Genomic DNA, 20,456 nt, shown 5'->3' on the forward strand with positions numbered 1-20,456 from the left:
GATGAGTAAAACTGTTGCATTATGACTGCAGGTATTAAAAAGTAGGGAAAAATATGATTAAAAGCTGAGCATTATTGGTAGGTTTCTCTCACGGTGTTTAGAGGGGATGTGGAAAATAAAGTATTTGCATTTAGAGCAGCTTCTGAAGCACCCCAGAGCAGTATTAGCTAGTAGGGTTTCTGTCGCATAGCATGAACACAGGTGTATTTGGTGGAAAATGCTGAATGATGTTCCCTCTGCAGCCACGCGGCTCTGCGTGATGATGATAAATGAGCTCAGGACCCAGGAAGTGCTAAGTGTCTGGATCTGTGGCTGTATATCTAGTTACAACATGATTATTTTAACTGCATCTCTTTAATATCAGCATTGCGCTGTGCAGCCAAAGTCCAATTTAAAACCTGTAGTGGAAGCCTCCTGAAATGACTGATTGGTGAGCATCTTTCTGAAAAGTGAATAGACCTTTCAGACTCCTGAACATGATGCTAGCAGCATGTACTGTGAAGGGGCCTTTTATCTCTGCTTATATCCCTTGATACCTAAATAGCAGCAGAAGTTTGTTTGAAGCTAGAGTGCTTTTTCTAGCTATTCACCCAGGAAGATCCCAAGAGCCCTATTAGAGCTGCCAGCTAATAGGAGAAAATAAGTGCGAGGAAATTATAGCTGAAACCTTAGTCTTACAGGTCCACACAATGATCTTGGTTAGAGCATGCCACATGGATTCCCTCCCACCAGAGGGAAATACAAGTGAGCACGTAGCTTCTAATTTTGCCCAGAAAGTCCATTGGTGTGAAACAGAATATTCTTTCCCTTGGTGTGGATGGGGAATTGATCTTCATGTGATCTTTTAACTTTAAGTAGTGATCTCTAATCTGATCCTGGACATTGTGGTCATAGTGATCCCGTGGGAGGTCATGAAACAGTGACAAGCAGTGACTGAGAGATTGTGCCTTAGAGGGAAGGGAGAAATATAAGGATTTGTATTTGAAGTGTATAATTTCTCACTTCAGACATGTTAAGTACTTCTTTGTGGGTGTTGTAGGTGTTGTGGTTTAACCCCAGTTGGCAACCAAGCCCCACACAGCCACTCGCTCACTCTCCCCCAGTGGGGTGGGGGAGAGGGTCAGAAGGGAAAAAGTGGGAAGAAAAGTCATGGGTTGAGATAAAGACAGTTTAATAGGTAAAGCAAAAGCCCCGCATGCAAGCAAAGCAAAGCAAAGCAAGGACTGCGTTCACCACTCCCCGTGGGCAGGCAGGCGCTCAGCCATCCCCAGGGGAGCGGGGCTCCAGCACACGTTAATGGCTACTTGGGAAGGCAAACGCCATCACTCTGAACATCCCCCCTTCCTTCTTCTTCCCCCAGCTTTGTATGCTGAGCATGATGCCATATGCTGTGGGACATCCCTTTGGTCAGTGGGGGTCAGCTGTCCCGGCTGTGTCCCCTCCCAACATCTTGTGCCCCCCAGGTGACTCGCTGCTGGGGCGGTGTGTGGAGCAGAAAAGGCCTTGGCACTGTGCAAGCACTGCTCACCCATAACTAAAACATCCCTGAATTACCAACACCGTTTTCCTCACAAATCCAAAACGTAGCCCCATACCAGGTAATGTGAAGAAAATTAACTCTGTCCCAGCCAAAACCAACACAGTGGAGTTTGACACCATTGATTTAAGTAGCGTAAGTCCAGTCAGCTTTAATGAAAGAGGATTTGGGCCTTTGATAATGGGTTGTTGTCTTTGTGTATTTGTGAATATGTATGCAGCTGACTGACAGATGTGTCATGTATGCTCTGGAGACAGCAAATTCATGAAATTGGGTTTGTTTGAATTGGTGTTTTGAGTCTATTGCTTATGTGGAAGAGAGTATGTGTGACGTTAATGTACACTATATGTGTCAGGCCCGGTTACTATAGGAACTCATCTGTCTGCTCTGGAATAAGCAGATCTAACTTGTAGTGCGTGAACAAGAATCTTCAAATTCTGCTGTCTAACAAAGCCTCTTCACGTTCTGTGTGGTTTCATAGCAAGTACTCCTCATTTCAATTTTGGAAACCATTCCAATAATGCTGGAGCCAAATGTGGCTCTGAGAGTTCTTTCCTTAGTGCTTATGGACTAGACAATAAAAAACTTAGTGCTTATGGACTGACAGTAAAAGCAAAACCAAAACACCGCAGCAGGCAGGGAAGTCACCCACAAGATGGTTGAGCTTTCAAAAGTAAGAATAAATAAAGTTACATTTATTCTCTCCTTTTTTAAAATAAAATTTTTAAAAATATTTTTTTTAAAAAATAAAATAAGGTAATGTGTCATAGCTCTAGCATCAGCCCAGGTAGGCGATCTCGCCACAAGTATGCACTAGGAGGGATTTTCTGACAAGACTGTGTACGGGTGGTGAGGCCAGCACTGTGTGACAGCCGTGTCCTTCAGTGATGTTCTAGGTACCGCTCCACAGCAGCACAGCGTGGGGCTGTTCCCCCTAGCATCCTGGGAGAGCTGGCAGGGTAGCCCTCACTATGGCAAAACTGTATTCCTTTTAGCACTGTAATTTGGTAGGTGGAACTGGCCTTATGATGAGTAATAAGCCACAATTGCAAAATGTGAGCCCTGTAAATAGAAAAAAAAATATATATAAATAGAAAAGCCAAAACAAAGGAGGTTAAGTGACTCTCACAAATTGGCTGTGGCAGCTAGCCTTGTCTCCTACTAAACAGCACCAATGTTTCAAGCCTGGCCCCCAGTCAGGGCATAAGAGGGACTATTCTTGGAAGCTCTTTTTATTTAGAACCATTGCAAGAAAAGAAGGAATGAGAACTGCCTTTGCTTTGTTTGTTATTTGTAAAATCTGACTCCCTGTTGCATGGCAGTAAGATGAGCAAACGGCTCTTGCACCTGGCAAGTTACCATCAGCTATTATTGCAATGCTTAGTGTCTTTCTGCCACCAGCAGAAGTCTCGTTGCTCCCTTTCATGTCACAGATTTCAGTGTTCTTATGGGGATGGTACAATTAAAGCCACAAGATTTAGTGCTCTAATTCTCTTTTGTTTGCAACAAAAGGGAGAGACAGAGAAAGATGATACATGTGGCTGGGGTTTTGTTTTTATTTTGCTGACCAGCAAAAGTACTGTGTATATATAACTGTGACAATAACAGAGTTTGTTTAAACTCATCAAACCATTCCATTAGTAACCGGATTAAAGGCCATTATTTCACATAAAGGAATCTTGTTATTAAAAAAAAAAATATGCTGCAACTGCATTTTACTTCTCTCAGTTTACAAACCTTGACATCTGAGCAGGCTGTACCTTATGTATTTCTGCATGTTTCTTTCAGTACAAATGTTTTCTAGCTTTAGATGTCGTTAATGTGACACCTGTGTCAAGAACGCTGCTTTTGACAAACATGGCAAAAATGCTGTTTATGATAAATGTGTGTATGGGAGGGGAAACGTGGTGGTTGGCAGGAATCCAGGTTTCATTTTTAGCCCTCCCGTTATTAACCTGTGTGTGACCTGAGATAAATTGCCAGATCAGACTTTTTCAAAGTGAACATCTGTGAGCACGAGTGCAATTCCCTTCTTTGAAACTGCCACCTGACAGTGCTCTTGACCCACGGTTCAGTGGAGAGAAATGGGAACAACCAAAGGACAATTCACCAGATCCATTTTAGGATGAGCTTAGAGTGGCCAGTTTGCATCTTGTGGTCCATAGCTTAGATACCGAGGTGAAGGTGAGCAGGATTCAGTTTCTGGCCCCTCTACAGGATTTCTTAGACACCCTGGATCTCAGCTGAGCCATCTCAGTGATGTAGATCATTCTTCTGATGGTTCAACCTTGGTATTTTCAAAGCTGAAGCTGCTGCTTCTGCTAAAATTCATATACACTTAGGAAGAGGTTTAAATTACAGCCCTGTTGAGCCTTAGTTTCTCACCCTGTGAAATTAAACTGTTAATCAGAACTGCATGTTTTAATAGATGGGCTTTATTAATGGGTGCTTCAGGAAATGAAATCTTGTTGTCTTGATTATCTGACCAGTCTTGCTAGAATCTGTGGAATGTCACAATTCTTTTGCTTCAAGGGTTGGTCCCTTTCATTTACCTAACTGCACCTTTCATTTACCAGCTACACACCCCAGTGTGCTTGCACTGTGGGCAAATTGGTAAATTAGTCAGCTGCCAAAAGGGAGTAATTTAACTTGTCTGAAATGAGCAACAGTGTGATGAAAATACATTACCTCTGTCCCACTGGATAAGCCTCAGATTGTATTGAAATAGAATTAGGCCAAGGGAGTCAATGTATTGGATAATGATGAAATGTTTAATGTGGATTAGCTGCATATAAAATTAATACATTAGAATGAAATACTAAAGAAATAAAATTGTCAGGCCTTTATCCTGCTCTAATGACTTAAAAATGCTGCACTCTTCTGTTTATAGAAGAGCAAAAGTAAAGCTATTGAATTTTTGTTCTTTATTTGGATGAGAGAAATAGATACAAAATATTATTAAAAAAGAAATAGTGTGTGTATATATATCATCAGAGCTGTCAAATCAGGATCCCACTGAACCAAGGCCATAATGTTTGAGTCTGAACCATACTTGAGAGGTTACAGAGATGGGAATGAAGTCCAGGAAGACTAGGTACATGAAAGCAAAATTCTAAACCTAAAACTCCTTAATCACCTGCCTGGACTTAAATTTCAAATGGTTGATTGAGTTTTATTGTTACTGTTTGTTATTTTTCCCTGCCCTTAATGTTTGTGGCTTTTTTTTGTTTTATGCCTTTTCTTCTGGGAGTTAAATCTAAATGTAGTCTTTGTTTTGGACCTGCCCAAGGTGAGTTGAAATATTGCCTGCCTGGGAAGACCTTAATGGGTTTAATACAAAATGGGCAAACTTTCCAAACTAGTTGGTAAAGATGATCTTTGACGACTGGGAGTTATGGAAGGGCTGCAGCATAAAAATTGTGAGTGTTCATCAGCACTCGGTGAGGCCTTTTGGTTTGTTTGGTTTTGGGTTCTTTTTGTTCCTAAAGCTTTCTTGTTGTCTCTGTTCTAGGTTCATTTCTGTTTCTCAATGCATCAGAGAGACCAAGCCCCATCATCCTGAGCCCTTGGCTGAGAAGCAGCAGTGACCAATGCGTAGTTCAAGTGGCTGTTTATAAATTTTACCAGCAGAGCGGAGAATATATTGCTCGTGTCCTTCCCATTGACGAAAGCAGCAGTGAAATCTTAGCAGCAGAGAGTCCAGGGAAACATGGGTAAGTCTCATCCCCTCATTTGACTCACAGCTTGGGTTGAGAAGAATCAAAACAGTGTGTAGCAATACAGCCACAACATGCATGCTGCACATCGGACAACACACCGAGTAGATGTGTGTCTTGCATGGGTCTAAATTATTGTAGAAACTGGAGATAGGTGGTTATTATACAAAACATCAGCAAACTACTAGATCCGTGTAACAGTGAGTCTCTAAGTCAACATCATCTTTACTCTCAGCGCTTGCAAGAACAGACATAATGTGGATACTCATCCAAAGTTTAAAGCTTTTCTGTCTAATTTGCTCTGTCTGGTTTCTTTTTACTGCTTCTTTACCCAAGTATACTATTGGGCTTAGAATATCTACTGACTCTTTGCAGTTTCATGTGTCTGCAACATTTTAAGTTTTGTCTTGGATTTGTGTTTTGTTTTTTTTTTTAAATGCTGTCTCTTGCCAATAAAGCAGTTCAGAGCTACTGCCAGAGGAGGAAAGCTTTTGATCTTTCAAGGGTGCAACTGTTTGAAATGTTTTATCCTCTTTGTGCAATTAGTCTTAATTGTTGATGATGTCTTAATTTGTCAGACTTCCTGTGCATTCTTGTAAATTTTGGTTAGCAGCAAAACAGCAGGAGCTGAATGCAGTAAATATCTCTAAATGCTATAGTAGTGGAGTAACTTAGAACTGAATTTGGATGTATGTGAAGCTAATGTTCTGCTTGTTAAGTATACTGATTTTTTTTATTCTTACTTTTTACTTCTGCTGTGAAATGTGTGTTAAGAAGCATAATTTTTACTAAGCATCTCAAATGTTCTTTGTTTTGATGTGATAGATTAGAGAGTTTCTAATAGCAAGTCCTGCTGGCTTGTGCTTGTAACAAGATGCGATTATCTGATTACTGTCTACAGCAAATTCAGTATTTTCCAGTAGCAAAAGGAGAATGTGCAATAAAAAACCTTACAGGAGATAACCTAACTCATAGAAACAGTTTGAATAGTTGTAATTCTCGTATAACACATGGCCTATAAAAGTGAGGAGGAGAGCTTGTGTGCAGATCTAGATCATACTTAGTTCCAGCAACATCATCCAAATTGTAAATTACTGTTGATGTCTGGGGAAAGGTAATTAGGGGAGCTGCAGCAGCTGTCTTCTTCCTTAGGTCTTTGCAAATGCTGTGCTCTATGTCACAGCTAATAAACATGCTTTGTGCGAAGTGCCTTCTGCATTGGCAATGTCAGCGTTCCTTGGCACTTGCAGAGAACACTGCTGTGTGCAAAATGCTTTGCTGTGCGGCATGGAGGAACTCAAGCTTGGATTTCTGGGCAGGCAGAACTCACCAGGAGCACAGGGCAAGTGCCAAATGTAAGGAGCCTTGAAGGGAAGGGAAAGATCACTTTAACTACCATAACAAATGAGTACCTTTGCCATCTGCTGGAGGTAATATGGACTACTCAGCTGTGCATTGCAGATGGAGATTGTCACCACAGTAAAGGGGGTCTGTGCTTTTGAAGAGGATGGTTTTGCTTATAGCTTGCCTGTCCCATACGCTGGCAGGAAGTGTAGCTTGCTCCCCAACAACATTTCTGTGGCACGTAGGGCAGTAAGGATGTGCCTGTGGCTTTCATGGTTTGGTATGGCTGACTCCTTGGTACCCTGTGTGCTATACAGCTTCACAGTTAGAGTAACTGGCTGGCTCATTTTCCCCCCTCTGGTCTTGTCTCTTCACTGTAAGAGGCAGTAGCTCTTCCCCCAGCTCAGCAATGCAGAAAGGCTCTGATATTGTGCCCACATAAATGTCACACAGGGATAGTTCAGTGTCTACCCACAGACTGCAGCCGCAGATGATAGGGTAGCGGTTTCTTATAATTGGCCCTGAACCTTCATTCCAGAATTTGAGTGTTCCTGTGCCCTGTTGGGAGTGATAATATTTGACTATCCCAGCTCTGATAACAAAACATGCAAATCTCACTTTTGTAAAATTTTTTTTTCTTTAGATAGGAATCAAGAGTAGCTGATCGGAAGTCAAGAATAATTCAATAAAGCTCTTAAATGAACTGGCAACCCTGCAGTGGAAATCTTTTCTGTTTAATATTTTATTTTCTCTTGGAAATTACAAAGAATTGTACTGTTTTGGAACAAATTCTTTGATCATGCTATAACCAAATTATTTCTAAAATGTTATATGGGTTTTAGCTCTGGGTGCATGGTAATGAATTCCTCAGTGATGAGCATGTGCTAGAAATAAAAACACTTTAAAGTTTCACAGGTGACACTTTGACTCTATGCACTTTACATACTGCAAACAAGAGGTGTAAAGTGTGCATAGTTGTATGTGCAGTAGTGAGTCCATGCCATTGCTTAAAATCAAACTCATAGGAGGAAATGTTTTATTGAAACAAATGCACCTGAAGTGTGGTAAAGCAATGAATTAATTTCAGGGTGGATTTTCTCATATCTTGGACAATGCACAGTGTCACTATCTTTTTACCCTTCTTTTTTTTTTTTTTTTCTTTTTGTCTTTTTAAAGTGCGTAACACATATATTAATATCTTACAAGGTCTTCACAGTTCACCTACGTTTACAAGGGAAAAAAGTAGATGCTGTCAGGTATTGCTATTTCATCCAGGGTGAAACCAGGCAAGCAAAGATTTCAGTTGACAGCACTTGGAGCTGATTTTAAGTTGAATATATGTAAAGCTATGACATTTTATTAGGTAGAAGCAGCATGGCACCAAATATTTGTTTGTTACCAGGGTTCAACTGTGTTGTCTTTGTGTGCAAAATACCAGGCGTAATTTTGATGGATACTCGACATGCATAAAGACTCAAAGGCAGAACTAGTGATGTTCTGTTTGCTCCTCTGGTCTCATTTGCCCTAGAAAAAAGTACCCCAAGCCTGTGGAGTAGAGTTGTACCAATTTCATAGTGATGCATAGTCATTACAGAAATTGTTGTGTGGAAGACACACATTTGTTTTATTTCCTTACTTGACATATTTTACTGCAGCGGATCTATTGCACATAGGAAAGCTAGCTAATGTAAGATGCATTAAATAGCAGTAGGATAGGGCAGATGGAGCAGATACCAGGAAGAATATGCCAGAAGTGATAGCTGTGAATGGTTCCTGAGTGATGAAACACTGGAGGCTGGCAAAGGGATGCTTGTTTTTTATTATACAGAAACTTTGCCAAATGCAGTAATAACTTTTCTACATACTATTTGCAACAATGCTTACCGTTCAGAAGATAATTATGTCCTTGTTTATCAGTTCAACAGAATTGTATGCTTTTTTTTTTAAGAGCAGAAGGATCTTGCTCTGTGTTTAATCTATGGCCTTTGGAACACCTTTGGTTAGACCTTCTCTAAGCAATCAATAAGACTCCTCTAGAGAGACAACCCATTACTGTATTCTGTTAGAATTAGATTTGTTGCATGATAGAATTTCTAGATGATCTGACTTTGTGGATGTGTTATTGGCATGGTTAATCTCTTCTGGCATCTCTTGCAATTCTGTTGTGTTATACAAGCACCTGCAAATGATACAGAGAGAGCATCAGTGCAATGCTATTGATCCTTTGTAATGGCAGAAGAGTTGTTATAATTCCTGCCATGGAGCACAGCACTTTCTGATTTATCCCGAATGCCCCTAGATGTGGGTACTGTCTCTCGCAGTTTTTCTGCTCCTGTGGTGCTCTGTACAATCCTTTCTTGTTGCTATTTAATCAACTTCCTTTTTTCTGTTACTGGAGGTGAGGAGACAGCAAGTACATTTAGGGAGCATATTGGTTATTTAGCAAAGCAGAGTTATTGCCGCAATTTGAATGTTGACTTCTGGGTGTTTTCAGACTGTCACTGTGGCCACTGATTTCATTTCACCTCTTATTTGTTTTGCCATCTGTTAAATTTATAATGATAAAGCTCATAAGAGTCTAAATCTGCTTAGTAACGTGGGGAAAACAAAACGAAACTTGTCAACAAGGTCTGAGTTTGTAATAGAGGATTGACTTTTGTTTCTTTTGAGCTGTGTATTTCAGAGAAGTTAGAGTTGGGAAAGGACAAAAATAGCAGTGTTCATTTTAATTACCATTATCGTTTTACATCTCTACCTGCACTATTAATGGTAAATTGCAGTATTATATGCTTTATATCAAACCAAACTTTTTTATAAACCCATAGCAAATGACAACATAACTTCAGTTTGGTCTTTCATTGTAGACCTTCCTCATCACTAATTCCACTAGCATCTTCTTGCCCCCCAAAATAATGTAGCAAGTGGATCTTAATAGTGTTCACATGACTGAAGGTAATTGAGGCCTCCCTGAAGATATGAGGCAGGAAAGATCCTCAGATCAGCTACTTCAGCAGGAATACCAGGATGCCAGCCTTGTTCAGGTGTGGATTCAAAAGATAAGACTAGAACTACTGGACTGAGTTCACTTCTGACACCTATCCCACGTTTCCTGCATGAGCTGGGCACACTGCCTCTTTGTCATGTTGCTGCTTTTTCTCTATAGAAAAGGGCAGGGTGGTTTTGCTGAGATATTTTTGTGTGTCTTTCTAGATTGTAACTGCTTTATGTTAGCGGCACTCTGTCTCTTTCTGCAAATCCTCATGGTGCTTTAGAGGCAAAGGGAGGTTGAGGCTGTTGCACTGACAGATCAACATGATCTGTTCTGTCACCCCACGCTTAGGTGGTGTGGGCAGTAGAATCCCTGAAAAGAGTTGTTGGAACTGAACTAATACATCTTTTGACTTATGCATACCTATACAAACCACGCAAAATTACTTGGCAGGGCATATGTGATTTTTGAGCTGTTGAGTAGGACCTCTATAGACTATTCTAGAGCCTTAACCAAACTTGAGATTCACCTGAAGACTTTTGTGTAAATATGTGAAGTAAAAGGTGTCTCTTAAATAAAACCTGAGATCTGAACATGCATGCATGAGCAAGGAAGCCATAAAACACTGCTAGTCCATAGAGCCGGTACTTTAGTAGGTACGTGTATATTTCTGCACAGAGCATTTCCAACAGAGACAAAGCACCTGTTTTTGAAGGTTACTACAAATCATGATAGGCTATTCCCTTTCTGGCATCTACAACTTTACTTGAGATTGATTGCATTGATAGATGTCAAGAAAAATATATGAAGAAATCACTAGCATCTGTCACATTTGACCTTGGGTCTTGAAGTCTGAAGGTTTCTTCTTGTACTAGTGTTGTTCCTGTTCTTTTTTTTTTTTTTTTTTTTTTTTTTTCTTTTTTGTCTTCTTTCCAATAGCTTCACTAGTCTGTCTCACAGACCATGGGCTTAGTAGAAGGAATTTACTTTCCTGGAACCTTTTAACCTTTAAAGTACCTTTCTCAACTTAGTAGTAATATGAATTTTCTTGGCTTTTTTTGTGGATGAGGTTTTTTTCCTCCTCTTCCTTGAAAAAACACTTTACTAAGTTCAAGCCTTTGTTTTGTAAATGCCTGGACTACAATATAAGGAGAACAAAGACTAAAGTGTGTGTATTTGGGGTACTTCATATGGGCATTTGAACTCATTTTTATGCATCAAAATATGTCTCAAAAATTTATAGCACTTTTTACTCTCTGAGAATTCTAAACCAGGAGTTTAAGTCATTTAGTCTAAATTATATATTTGAGAAGTTCAGGTAATCCAGGAAAATAATCTGGATTTAGAGATTCATTACAAACTAAACTCTCCTGCCTTAGTGACGAGGCACTGCTAATCAGAGAGGAAACCAATTTTCTAGACAGAAAATTAGCACTTAAACTTCTCCCGTGCTGTTATCTACTAGACAACTTTTAGTCTCTTTCAGTCTGCCAAGTTAAATGCAAAGGAAGAAGAAGAGAGAGAGGAAAAAAAGGTATATTGGTGTCCCTTTTCCCATTCCCTTTTCAAAAGATACTGTCCTTGATACCTGTGAGGAGTTGGAGTCAGTCCTTTTCATAGCAGTTGTTGTACTTGGAAAAAAATTTTTCATCTCCACCTAACAAAACCTTGGTTCTTTTAGTATCTCAAGCCTGGATCTGAAGAAAGTTTTAACTCTGTTGGTGTTGGCACCTTGAGGAGTTCATTGCTAATTTGTTTTCAGTGGATGAGGAGGTTTAACTCAAACCCCCTCAGAACGCATCAGGTGAAATGGGGCCCGTCAAAGCTTTATGAAACAGTATGAACCTGATATACAAAAGTCTGCAGATGCGGAAAGGTTGTTTTCCCATTCCACCTGAGCACTAGATTATGTAGATTAAGTTGTCACTTTAGCACTAGAGGTAGGTACATGTCTGTATGCTCCTGCTTTAAACTTCTTAGTGTTTTTGCTGCTGATGAAGTGCTATATTATTTCTGGAGATAAACTTCGATCCTTTTTGTTGATTTTCTGCAGCATTAGTTTGCTTTAGAGCGTGCCTTATTTTTGCATGTCACCTCATGTACAACAAAGCAGTAGCTTCAAACTGCTCCAGAAGGATCTACTGTATTGTCAATTGCGATTGGGCTGTAGCAGTTTATTTCCTCTTACAGATGTGTATATGGAAGCGAACTGTTTATTACGAAGAATGATATATTAATATTACCAGAAACTGAATTTTGAGTGCCGTTCACTGTTGTGGTATATCATATTGTGAAGCAACAGTATTGTGTGACCTCTTGAACCAACCAAAGCCAATCAACATAAATTCAATAATGAATAAGTGCAATTACTTTTTTTTTTTTTTTTTTAGCAGTTGATTACAGTCCCAATCGAACTGATTGGAAATCAGTTTGGGGCAGTAGCGGAGGGGAGTACTCTTTCTCATCTTCTAACATGTATTATCAGACAGTTATTAGGTGGCAGTGCTACCTTTTATTGATGTTTGCCAGGTTCAAACGCAAACGGGAAGGTCAGAGTTGTGCAGTCTACTTCCAGTTACAATTATAAAAAAGGACAAGGAAAAAAGCCATTTTAAAGTTGAAATAACAGTAGCAAATGAGGAAAATCTCTGTCAAACATATCACAATTTGGCTTACTACAGAAGCAAATTACTTATTGCGTAGAGAATGGAGCAGTAGAATCAAAATAAACTTATTTTTCAGGGTAAGATTTCAAGTTTATGGATACCTAGTGGAGTAGCCTTTTCTCCTGCTTTTAGTGAAGTGCTGAACACACTGTAGCCGAGGAGGGCTAAGATGGTGAGCTGGATGCCCAGTGTGTGCTGGCACAAGGGTCCTTGTAGCTTCTGAAATAATCACAGCACCTGTTGGTGACCTCCTTGAGCTCTGGAAGCTGCTTCTGTGCATGAAACACCAGAGGCTGGCACATCTGACCCTGTAGGAATGATGCAAAACTGACCATAGTAACAGTTGGGGCATCCTTAAAAGTGGCTGGTTTGTGTATTTGTTCTTTTGAAACTAAAAGATTTCTTAATATAAACTACTTCTTACGTGGCTGAAACAGTTTCTTCAGACCAGTTGAGCAACATAATCCCACTTTTATACTGGGCAAAAGAATCTTGTAATCTTAAATTTTTATACATTGTATCCTTCAGAATTATTTGCAGGCTCTTCTTTTCAGTTGTTATGTCGTTCTCACTTTCCAAAGTCTGGGTTTGGGTTTTTTCTCCCATTCTCTCATTCCTTCTCCTTGTTTCCCTTGTTTGATAGATACCTTATTTTCTTCTCTACCTGAGCCTTCTACTTCAATTTTTAAAAATCATCCCAAACTAATCTTTACAGCCCCATGTTGACGGTAGCCCATGTTGCACTTACAATCAGTGTAGACGTGCCAGGATGAATTTCAGTTTCCTAATACCTAAACAAGCAAACAGCCCACCACTCTTTCTCATCTTCTAATACATATTATCAGACAGTTATTAGGTGGCACGCACTACACACACTACCCAGCCTCTGCTCCCGAGCACGCACACACACTTCATTTTATCATCTTTCTTTTCTTTTCTTTTCTTCGTTTAGTGTCCCTTCTGCTATGTAGAATTGCAAGCAGTCTCTTTAGGATCCTTTGCTACATAGTGTATGCTTGTAGTATGCTTTCCCGCAGCCAAAATGCTTCCAACGTTTGTTTCCAGACACTAGGCAATGCACCTCATTCATATTGCCAGCCTTGTTTCTGGTTATTTTTCTGCTCCCCTCAAGCTAAGCTCTCTGACATTCTGCTGTTGCAAAGTTTTATAACTACTTGTGGTATAATTCCTTTGTGTCTCCTACTTATTTTTGACCTTAAAAACCTTCTGAGTTCTGTGCAACCTCCTCTGCGGCTGTCCCACCTTGGAGTGTGGTTTTGTCATTGCGCACAATTCCCTTGGGGCTTCCCTTGCTAATGCTTTAGAGTCTCCTTCTCATCCAAGGCAAATCTACCCTGCCGTAGTAAGTACTATAGAAGATTTACAAGGTAGCATGCCTTCCTTCAAATTCAGAGAGAAATTATTAACTAAGTGCTGATAACCTTGCAAGACTTAACACTGTCCATACTGCTGCCTCACCAAAAATGGTGCCTGTTATTCTCAAGTGCTTGTAAATCATATATTTGCCACTCAAGAAAGAAGAAAGAACTCTGATAAACCTGACCACTAGCTTACAATTTACTTCTGCATATTAAAAAAAAAAAAATCAAAGATTTATTCAGCAGGAATTTCAAGTTAATTCTCAAAAATGTCCTAAGTAGAAAATTTAAGGAAATTAAGGCTAAGAAACTGATTAGATTCTGGTGCTTGCTGTAGTGGTAGAGGAGGCTTGGGGTTCTTCTCAGTGATCAAGGAAAATACTGAAGAGACTTTTTTCTTGCAGGAATACAGTGAGGACTGCAGTGTTTGACATCAGCGTGAAGCACTTTGCAGAGCTTCAGAAGAATTTAGAACTCATGTACCATATTTGTTAAATAGTATTGCTAATGCCTGAAAGCATTTTTCTGTCAAACAGCTACCTTTATTTGCTTTGCAATTTTATTGTTTTCTATGGCACACATCTGGTACAGTAGAAACTATATCCTTGTAACAAACAATAATTTTTGTACTGACAGTGGCAAACGGTTAATGTCAGCGGCTAGTCTGGCAAAAACATGGGTTTGGGTTGACACCAACACCAAAGGCACAGGTTTCAGAAAGGGTTGTCAGATCCGCTTCATACTGCTTATTTCTCGACTTGTCCGCTGTGGCAGGAGGGTTTTCCCCACACTGCTGAGTAATGCTTGTTCTTAAAATGAATCAATATAGCAAAGCCAGAAACATTCATGGCTTGCACAGCAGCATTTTGGTATCTTGTACACAGAAATGAACAGTCCTCCTCATCACATTTAAAAGTACTTGCCTTTTCCCTACCTTTTTTGCAAGGGTTGTGTTCATCTGTGTTTCTTTATGGACATTAAATTCTCTGAGTCACCGAGTACAGTTGCCAGCTCTTTATAAACATCAGTCCATAACCTTATATTTTTTGCCTCTTAAATCAGGCTGACTAAATATGATTTTCTATTGGAAATAGCAGCAGTGAAGTTTGTTTAGTGAATGTAATTGGAGCTTTTCCTGATCATCCCTGGCTTGGCATGCCATTCATGCTGATGGATTGAGGCCACAAAGATGCATAATAAGGTTTCTTTTGATTAGGCAAAGCATTCTAAACTGGGACTTTGAACCAGCAGCACTGTCTGCCATCCTTGATGAACTTCACATGAGGATAAGACTGCAGAAGATCGGTGCAAGTCTAAATCTTTCATGAGGCAATGAAGTTTTTATAACTATGCTTCATCTAGCAAGGAATACAAGCAGTAAAGTAAATGCTGTCTCTCGTGTTCAGATCAGTGGCCAGTTATTATGATGCCTTTATAATAGAACAAAATTACACTAAGGGGAAGTTTTTATCAAAATATTTACATTGAAATACTTTTTAATAAAGAAGCCAAATAATCTGATTTTCTTCAGCAGAAGAAAAATAAAAAGTGTAGAAAAACTCCCTGTGCAGTGTGCTTGCTCAGAGATGTTCAGATAACTTTAGCTAGAAGATTGCTATCAGTACATTAAGAGCAATGGATGACGTGATTATTTTCAGGATGTTAAACAACCTAAGAGTGTCTAGCTAAATGTGCTAACACACCAGAAAACAAAAATGCAAGATGATCCATCTGGATATTGTCTTAGTTTGAATGGAGACAGTGTTCTCAAATCTAGCAACTGTTTTTTGCATCTTTGCTCCTTTCCTTTGTAAATGCCTGTCTTTCAGGAGGCAGTGGTGTGGGAACTGTGGGCTAATGCTTTTGACAATTCAGATCCATATCAAAACCTTGATGATTGCAATTTGTTATTATTTCATGCCAGATGAGCTATTCAGAGGCTCATTTCTATAGAGGTCTCTCGATAACATATGACACAAGTTGATTTCCTTTTTTTTAAAGCCAGTTGTCTGGGAACTTGGGCTCCTTTCATTCCTTTAGGCAATTTCTCCAGGTCAAGGCTGGGGCATGTATCTGAACTGTTTGAAAGGGAATTGACTTTGCTCTTAACTATTCCTGGTTTAGATAGGGGATTTTGATTGCCAGTATCAAGGCAGTTGCAGTTGACAATGACTGGTAAAACAGCCCTGTTCAAACAATGAGAGATACCATCAACTTCAGTGTTTATCAACAATCAGACCGCTATCAATTTTTAAATGTTTTTTTTTCTTGAGAACATCTTGCTTTCTTTTCACTTACAGCATGCTTGCTGTCAGTATTCTATTATGAAAGGAAGAAAAAAATATCCTATGTAATTTTGCTGAGTTCTTTCCTTAATTTGAAAATGGGGAGAGTGGTGTTGTCTTGGGCAACAGAATTTCTGTCTTTCCATCAGCTCTTTTATCTCTTATCACCTATTCCCAGGGCTTATTCATTCCCTGCTGTCTCTGTCTCAACATACTCTTCCCTTCTAGTTTTGTCTTCTAGGCTTTTCTTCTAAGCAAGCCTTCCAGCTCCTCAACAAGTCTCATTCTCTCTCTCCCTTCATCTTTACACCCTGTTTCTTGCTCCTGTCCTGCTTGCCCTTGACTCGGGTATGTATATTTATTCTTCACATGTTCTGGGCCTAGAGGCTGGGGAAGGCCCAGAGTGGCTTATTTGGCGTGCCCACAGCTGGTAGTAGTAGTGCCTGCTCGTAGCTGGATCTCGGGATCGAGCGGAGGTCCACTGTGAGGCAGGCCGCTGCCTGTCCCAGCCCCTGCCTTTCGGCTCCCCCTCGGTGCTCTTTGCTGAGTGCTCCGTGCGGCCTGAAGCATTTACTGTGAGAAAATTAGTGTCCAAGGCAGGCCAGCCACTGCCATAGTGCAGCTGGGAATAATGGGAGGGGGCCCCACTCCTGTTTTGTTGGGTTTTGGAAACTGAGCCATGATTATGGGGACCAACCCGTGTCGGTATCTGTTGCCCCTATACTCAAGAATAAAGGGGCACGAAACCCAGCTTGTTTAGTAAAGGAGGACAAAGCAGGGCCACCACAAGAACAGGAGGAAGCAGAATAAGAGGTAACCGCTCAACCCCTATCCCTGTATGACCACCCCCACCCCGGGGGAGCGCTGGACACCTTACCTCGTGCAATTCATCTGCTGCTTCTGGAGGAAGATCTCTGCCGAGAGTACACAAACATCATCTGGGTAGAGGCTTGCAAACCAGCCTCACTGAGGTGAATTTTCACAGAACGGGCCCCACAAATGAAGCAAGTCATGCTGTAGCGCTTCAGCAGCGCTTGCATCAAGTGATCTGAAGGACTCTTAAAAACATTAAGACCCCGCTGAAGTAGGTGGTACTGTACAGGTGGACACACTCAAGCATTAAAGGGATAATCTGGCAACTCATTAGTGAGGTTGGTGTTCAACAGAAGTGTGGCTGAGTGGCACTGTATTTATGGAATTATTTTTACTAGAGTGCAGGTTTTAATGGGGACAAATAACGATGTCTGGATTTTCAGAGTCAAAGGAATTGTTTCCAGCAGAGATGTTAATGTGTATCTCCATCACCTCAGGTAAGTGGCCTAGCAATGTTTGAGGAGCAGGCATTAATCCGCTGAATTTCAGCATACGCAAAAAATCTAGATTCTGCATTTATTTGTAGGGGCAAAGTTAAGAGAAAAAAAAAAATTGTTCATAGGCTAGAAAAGTTCTAGCTGTGCATCTGCTCCTGCCCTCATCATGAGCAGCGCATGGCAGATACATTTCTACCCTGCAGGGGACAGGCATTGCACATACTCTTTCCATGTTCTTTTCCCGATGCCACTCCCGGCTCACCTTATTGCATTAATACTCCCCATGCCTAAGACACAGATGTCTGAATTGTGTCTAACTGAATTGTGAACATTTCTTTCCCAAATTAATCACTATCCAATCCTGATTTCATGTGCCTTTGATGCCTAGCTTTAATTGCCTTAAAGTAGAAAGCTTCAATGAACAGAGAAATTAAAATTGCAAAATCTTGATGGCTTTTTTTCAGTTGAGTTATCAGCCTCCACAGTCAACTTAAATGGTATGATTTTTAGTTGGTTCTTTCCTTTTTTTTTTTTTTGTGGTGACTGTCATATTAGTTTTCCTTTTCTGACAGAGCTGCAGGCTTAACTGCAATGGGTATGCCACGTTTTAGCTCCAGAATACAGAACATGTTGTGCATTGCTTACGTTCTGGGAGAGATGTTGCAAGTCGGTGAAATGAGTTCTCCCTTTCTTTTGAAGCTGGACTTAGGAAGGAAATAGCCATTTGGAAAAACTGAAACCCCTGGTATATAACGGAGTCTCAGGGATGTCATGGAAGGGGCAAAAGCAGGAATGAAGCATGTTGTATCCAACTGAAAAGCTGGAAGTAATTTACGACAATCACATGATTTCTTTTATCCAGAAACTGTACCTTCCATGAAATCAGAACTTTTCATAGGAGAAGTTCAATTTTGATGAAGTGTTTTCCTTTAGGGCAAGCTAGGTGAAATACTGGTTTATTGGGCTGACCCCCAATACCTGGTCAGGATTACAGTGGGTGTTGTTTTGCTGCCTTAGTTCATGTATACCAAAGTTTGTATGTCCTTTCCCAGAAGGATTGTTCTTCATCCCTCTGATGAGACAGCATGTCTTCCTCAGCCACGGTGTGGTGTGCCATGGAAGTGGCATGACTTGAGGAGCATCGTCATGAGTGCTGGTGGGAAAACTTTGTACCAGGAATAACAGCACCATTTGAGTGCCTCTGTAGGACTGTGCCATACAGCAGTATGGTATCATAAGGGAGTGCAACTGAATGATGAACTGACTCTGAGAGAAATACTACAGGTCAGCTATATAAAGCAAAGTAAAACGTGCTGATAAATGATTACCTGTATTTTGCTTTAAAATTGCAACTGTGATGCTACTTTACAAATTCTTTGTGTTTCTTGAAGTTAATGAAGAGTAATAGCAAAGCCAAAAGGTCCCATGTTTTCTCAGACTGAAGAGTAAAGTTACTTTGTGGAGAAAAATCACCCTAGTTTAAGACAAGTTTATTAATTATTGAGTGAAAAATAAGTTGTCTGTCAAATTGCTAGATTTCAAAGTGACTTGTTTTGTTTCTAGGACTAATGTGACTGCATTTTCCCAGTATTGACTTTTTCTTAATGACTTCTGCTTGTAGACTTCTGTAATAATTTATGCCATGATTGTGCTCAGTTATTATCTACTGACTGATAATAGAGTTTGTTTTACAAACAACATTCATTGTAATGTAACTGTTCAGTATTGGCACAGCAAGCCATGGTAATAACTTTTGCAGGTTAATAACTAATAACTTCTTTACTCAGCTGTTGCTCAATTATCCATCAGAAAGTATTTTGTTTGCTGTTCCTTGTCTGTGACAGCCCTAGTGAGAGTGCTTTGGGTTTGTGGGGTTTTTCACTGTTTAGATGTAAAATGGCTTTTTATGCCTTTTTACCTTAGAAAGGTAATTTAAACATCCTCTTGGAAAGTCCAGGCTGTTCTTTAGGGGCAAAGACATAGCCTAGCCTTAATTGACTTCTTTTTATACAGTTACCCTTTTTGACCAGAATAGTTATTCAGAGTTGAAGGATCCACAGGTTGTCTTTGTAAGGAAGAAAAGTTGGCAACGAGACCGATGGTTTTGGTCATCCTGTTGATTTGAAAGCCTTGTGTTCCTGAAAACTGGAGACGTCAAACACCATAAAAATTTGCTGTTCACAGCTCATCTAGCCCAGAAGCTTCTCTAGTCTTGTTTCTGGGCCACTCACAGTACTTACTGAGCTATGGTGGATGTTTGCTCTTTTCTGTATATGATATTCCTGGTTTTGTTCCTCATTGTGCCTTCCTCACATGTGTATTATACTATATACAGGAACTGGCCTTTTCTGTCCCATTTCCTAAAAGTTACTGTTTTCTCTCTTTCTCTTTCTGCTTGACTTTATGTAGTGTGAGGGATTTTTTGTTTATGGGCTTGTGCACGTGATTTGTATGTGTGTGAGAGGCACACACACAGACATACACATACATACATACATACTACAAAAATACATACTTTTTGCTTTCTGACTTTGTTTCAACAGTCTGGTACTGTATCTTCTTACATCCTTCATCCTGGAATGATTGCTGAAGGGTGGCTTTGCTGATCCTTATTCCCTTTTGGAAAAGCCATCAGTGTTATTATGCAAGTCCCATCCATCTGCTAGGGAATGCAATTCTAAAATTATTTTTTAATGGTGTAGAAGAGGCATAAGCCCAATATGTTTTCAGCCACAGAAGGAGAAGGAAGGGAGGGAGTGTTCCTCTTCTCATTAATCAGAATGAGAATGCGAAATGGAAACAGCTTCCTAGTCATTTACTATTTGCTCCAAAGTAAATCTATCTAAATATTGGTGTGCTGATGATAGTAAAAATACGAGGGTAGCAGAGGAGGCAGGAAAAAAAGCCTTGTCATTAGCTTGTCATGCTCTGTAGCAAGGTACATGTGGGACCAAAGATATATGTACTATGGCATTTCTGTAATGAAAACTTGAGCAATAAAAGTGGTTTCTACTATGTTCTGGAAAAGGAACTCTCAGAGGCAACACATTAACAGTATTTCACATTACAAATTATTATTGCGAATTCAGCTATTATTTCAAATGAGAATTGTGTGTATTACAGAGCGAGGGAAGAAAGACAGCAGTTACTATTTCTTCTGTAAGCAGAATTAAGAACTTATTTATCTGGTTATATCAGTTATACCTTATAAATTTAAGATAATGCTTTCA

At 40.0% G+C, this 20,456-nt stretch overlaps 1 protein-coding gene across 1 annotated transcript in view; it reads left to right on the forward strand.

Annotated features, from left to right (window-relative positions):
• ALK (ALK receptor tyrosine kinase) overlaps positions 1–20,456 on the forward strand; it is a 281,080-nt gene that overhangs the window by 108,790 nt on the left and 151,834 nt on the right. Inside the window, exon 4 of the mRNA XM_014277243.3 lies at positions 5,049–5,250. Within this exon, the coding sequence (XP_014132718.2) occupies positions 5,049–5,250 (202 nt within the window). The remainder of the gene's footprint in view (positions 1–5,048; positions 5,251–20,456) is intronic.

Source organism: Falco cherrug, chromosome 13 (genome assembly GCF_023634085.1).
Source record: "Falco cherrug isolate bFalChe1 chromosome 13, bFalChe1.pri, whole genome shotgun sequence".
NCBI classification, from domain to species: domain Eukaryota; kingdom Metazoa; phylum Chordata; class Aves; order Falconiformes; family Falconidae; genus Falco; species Falco cherrug.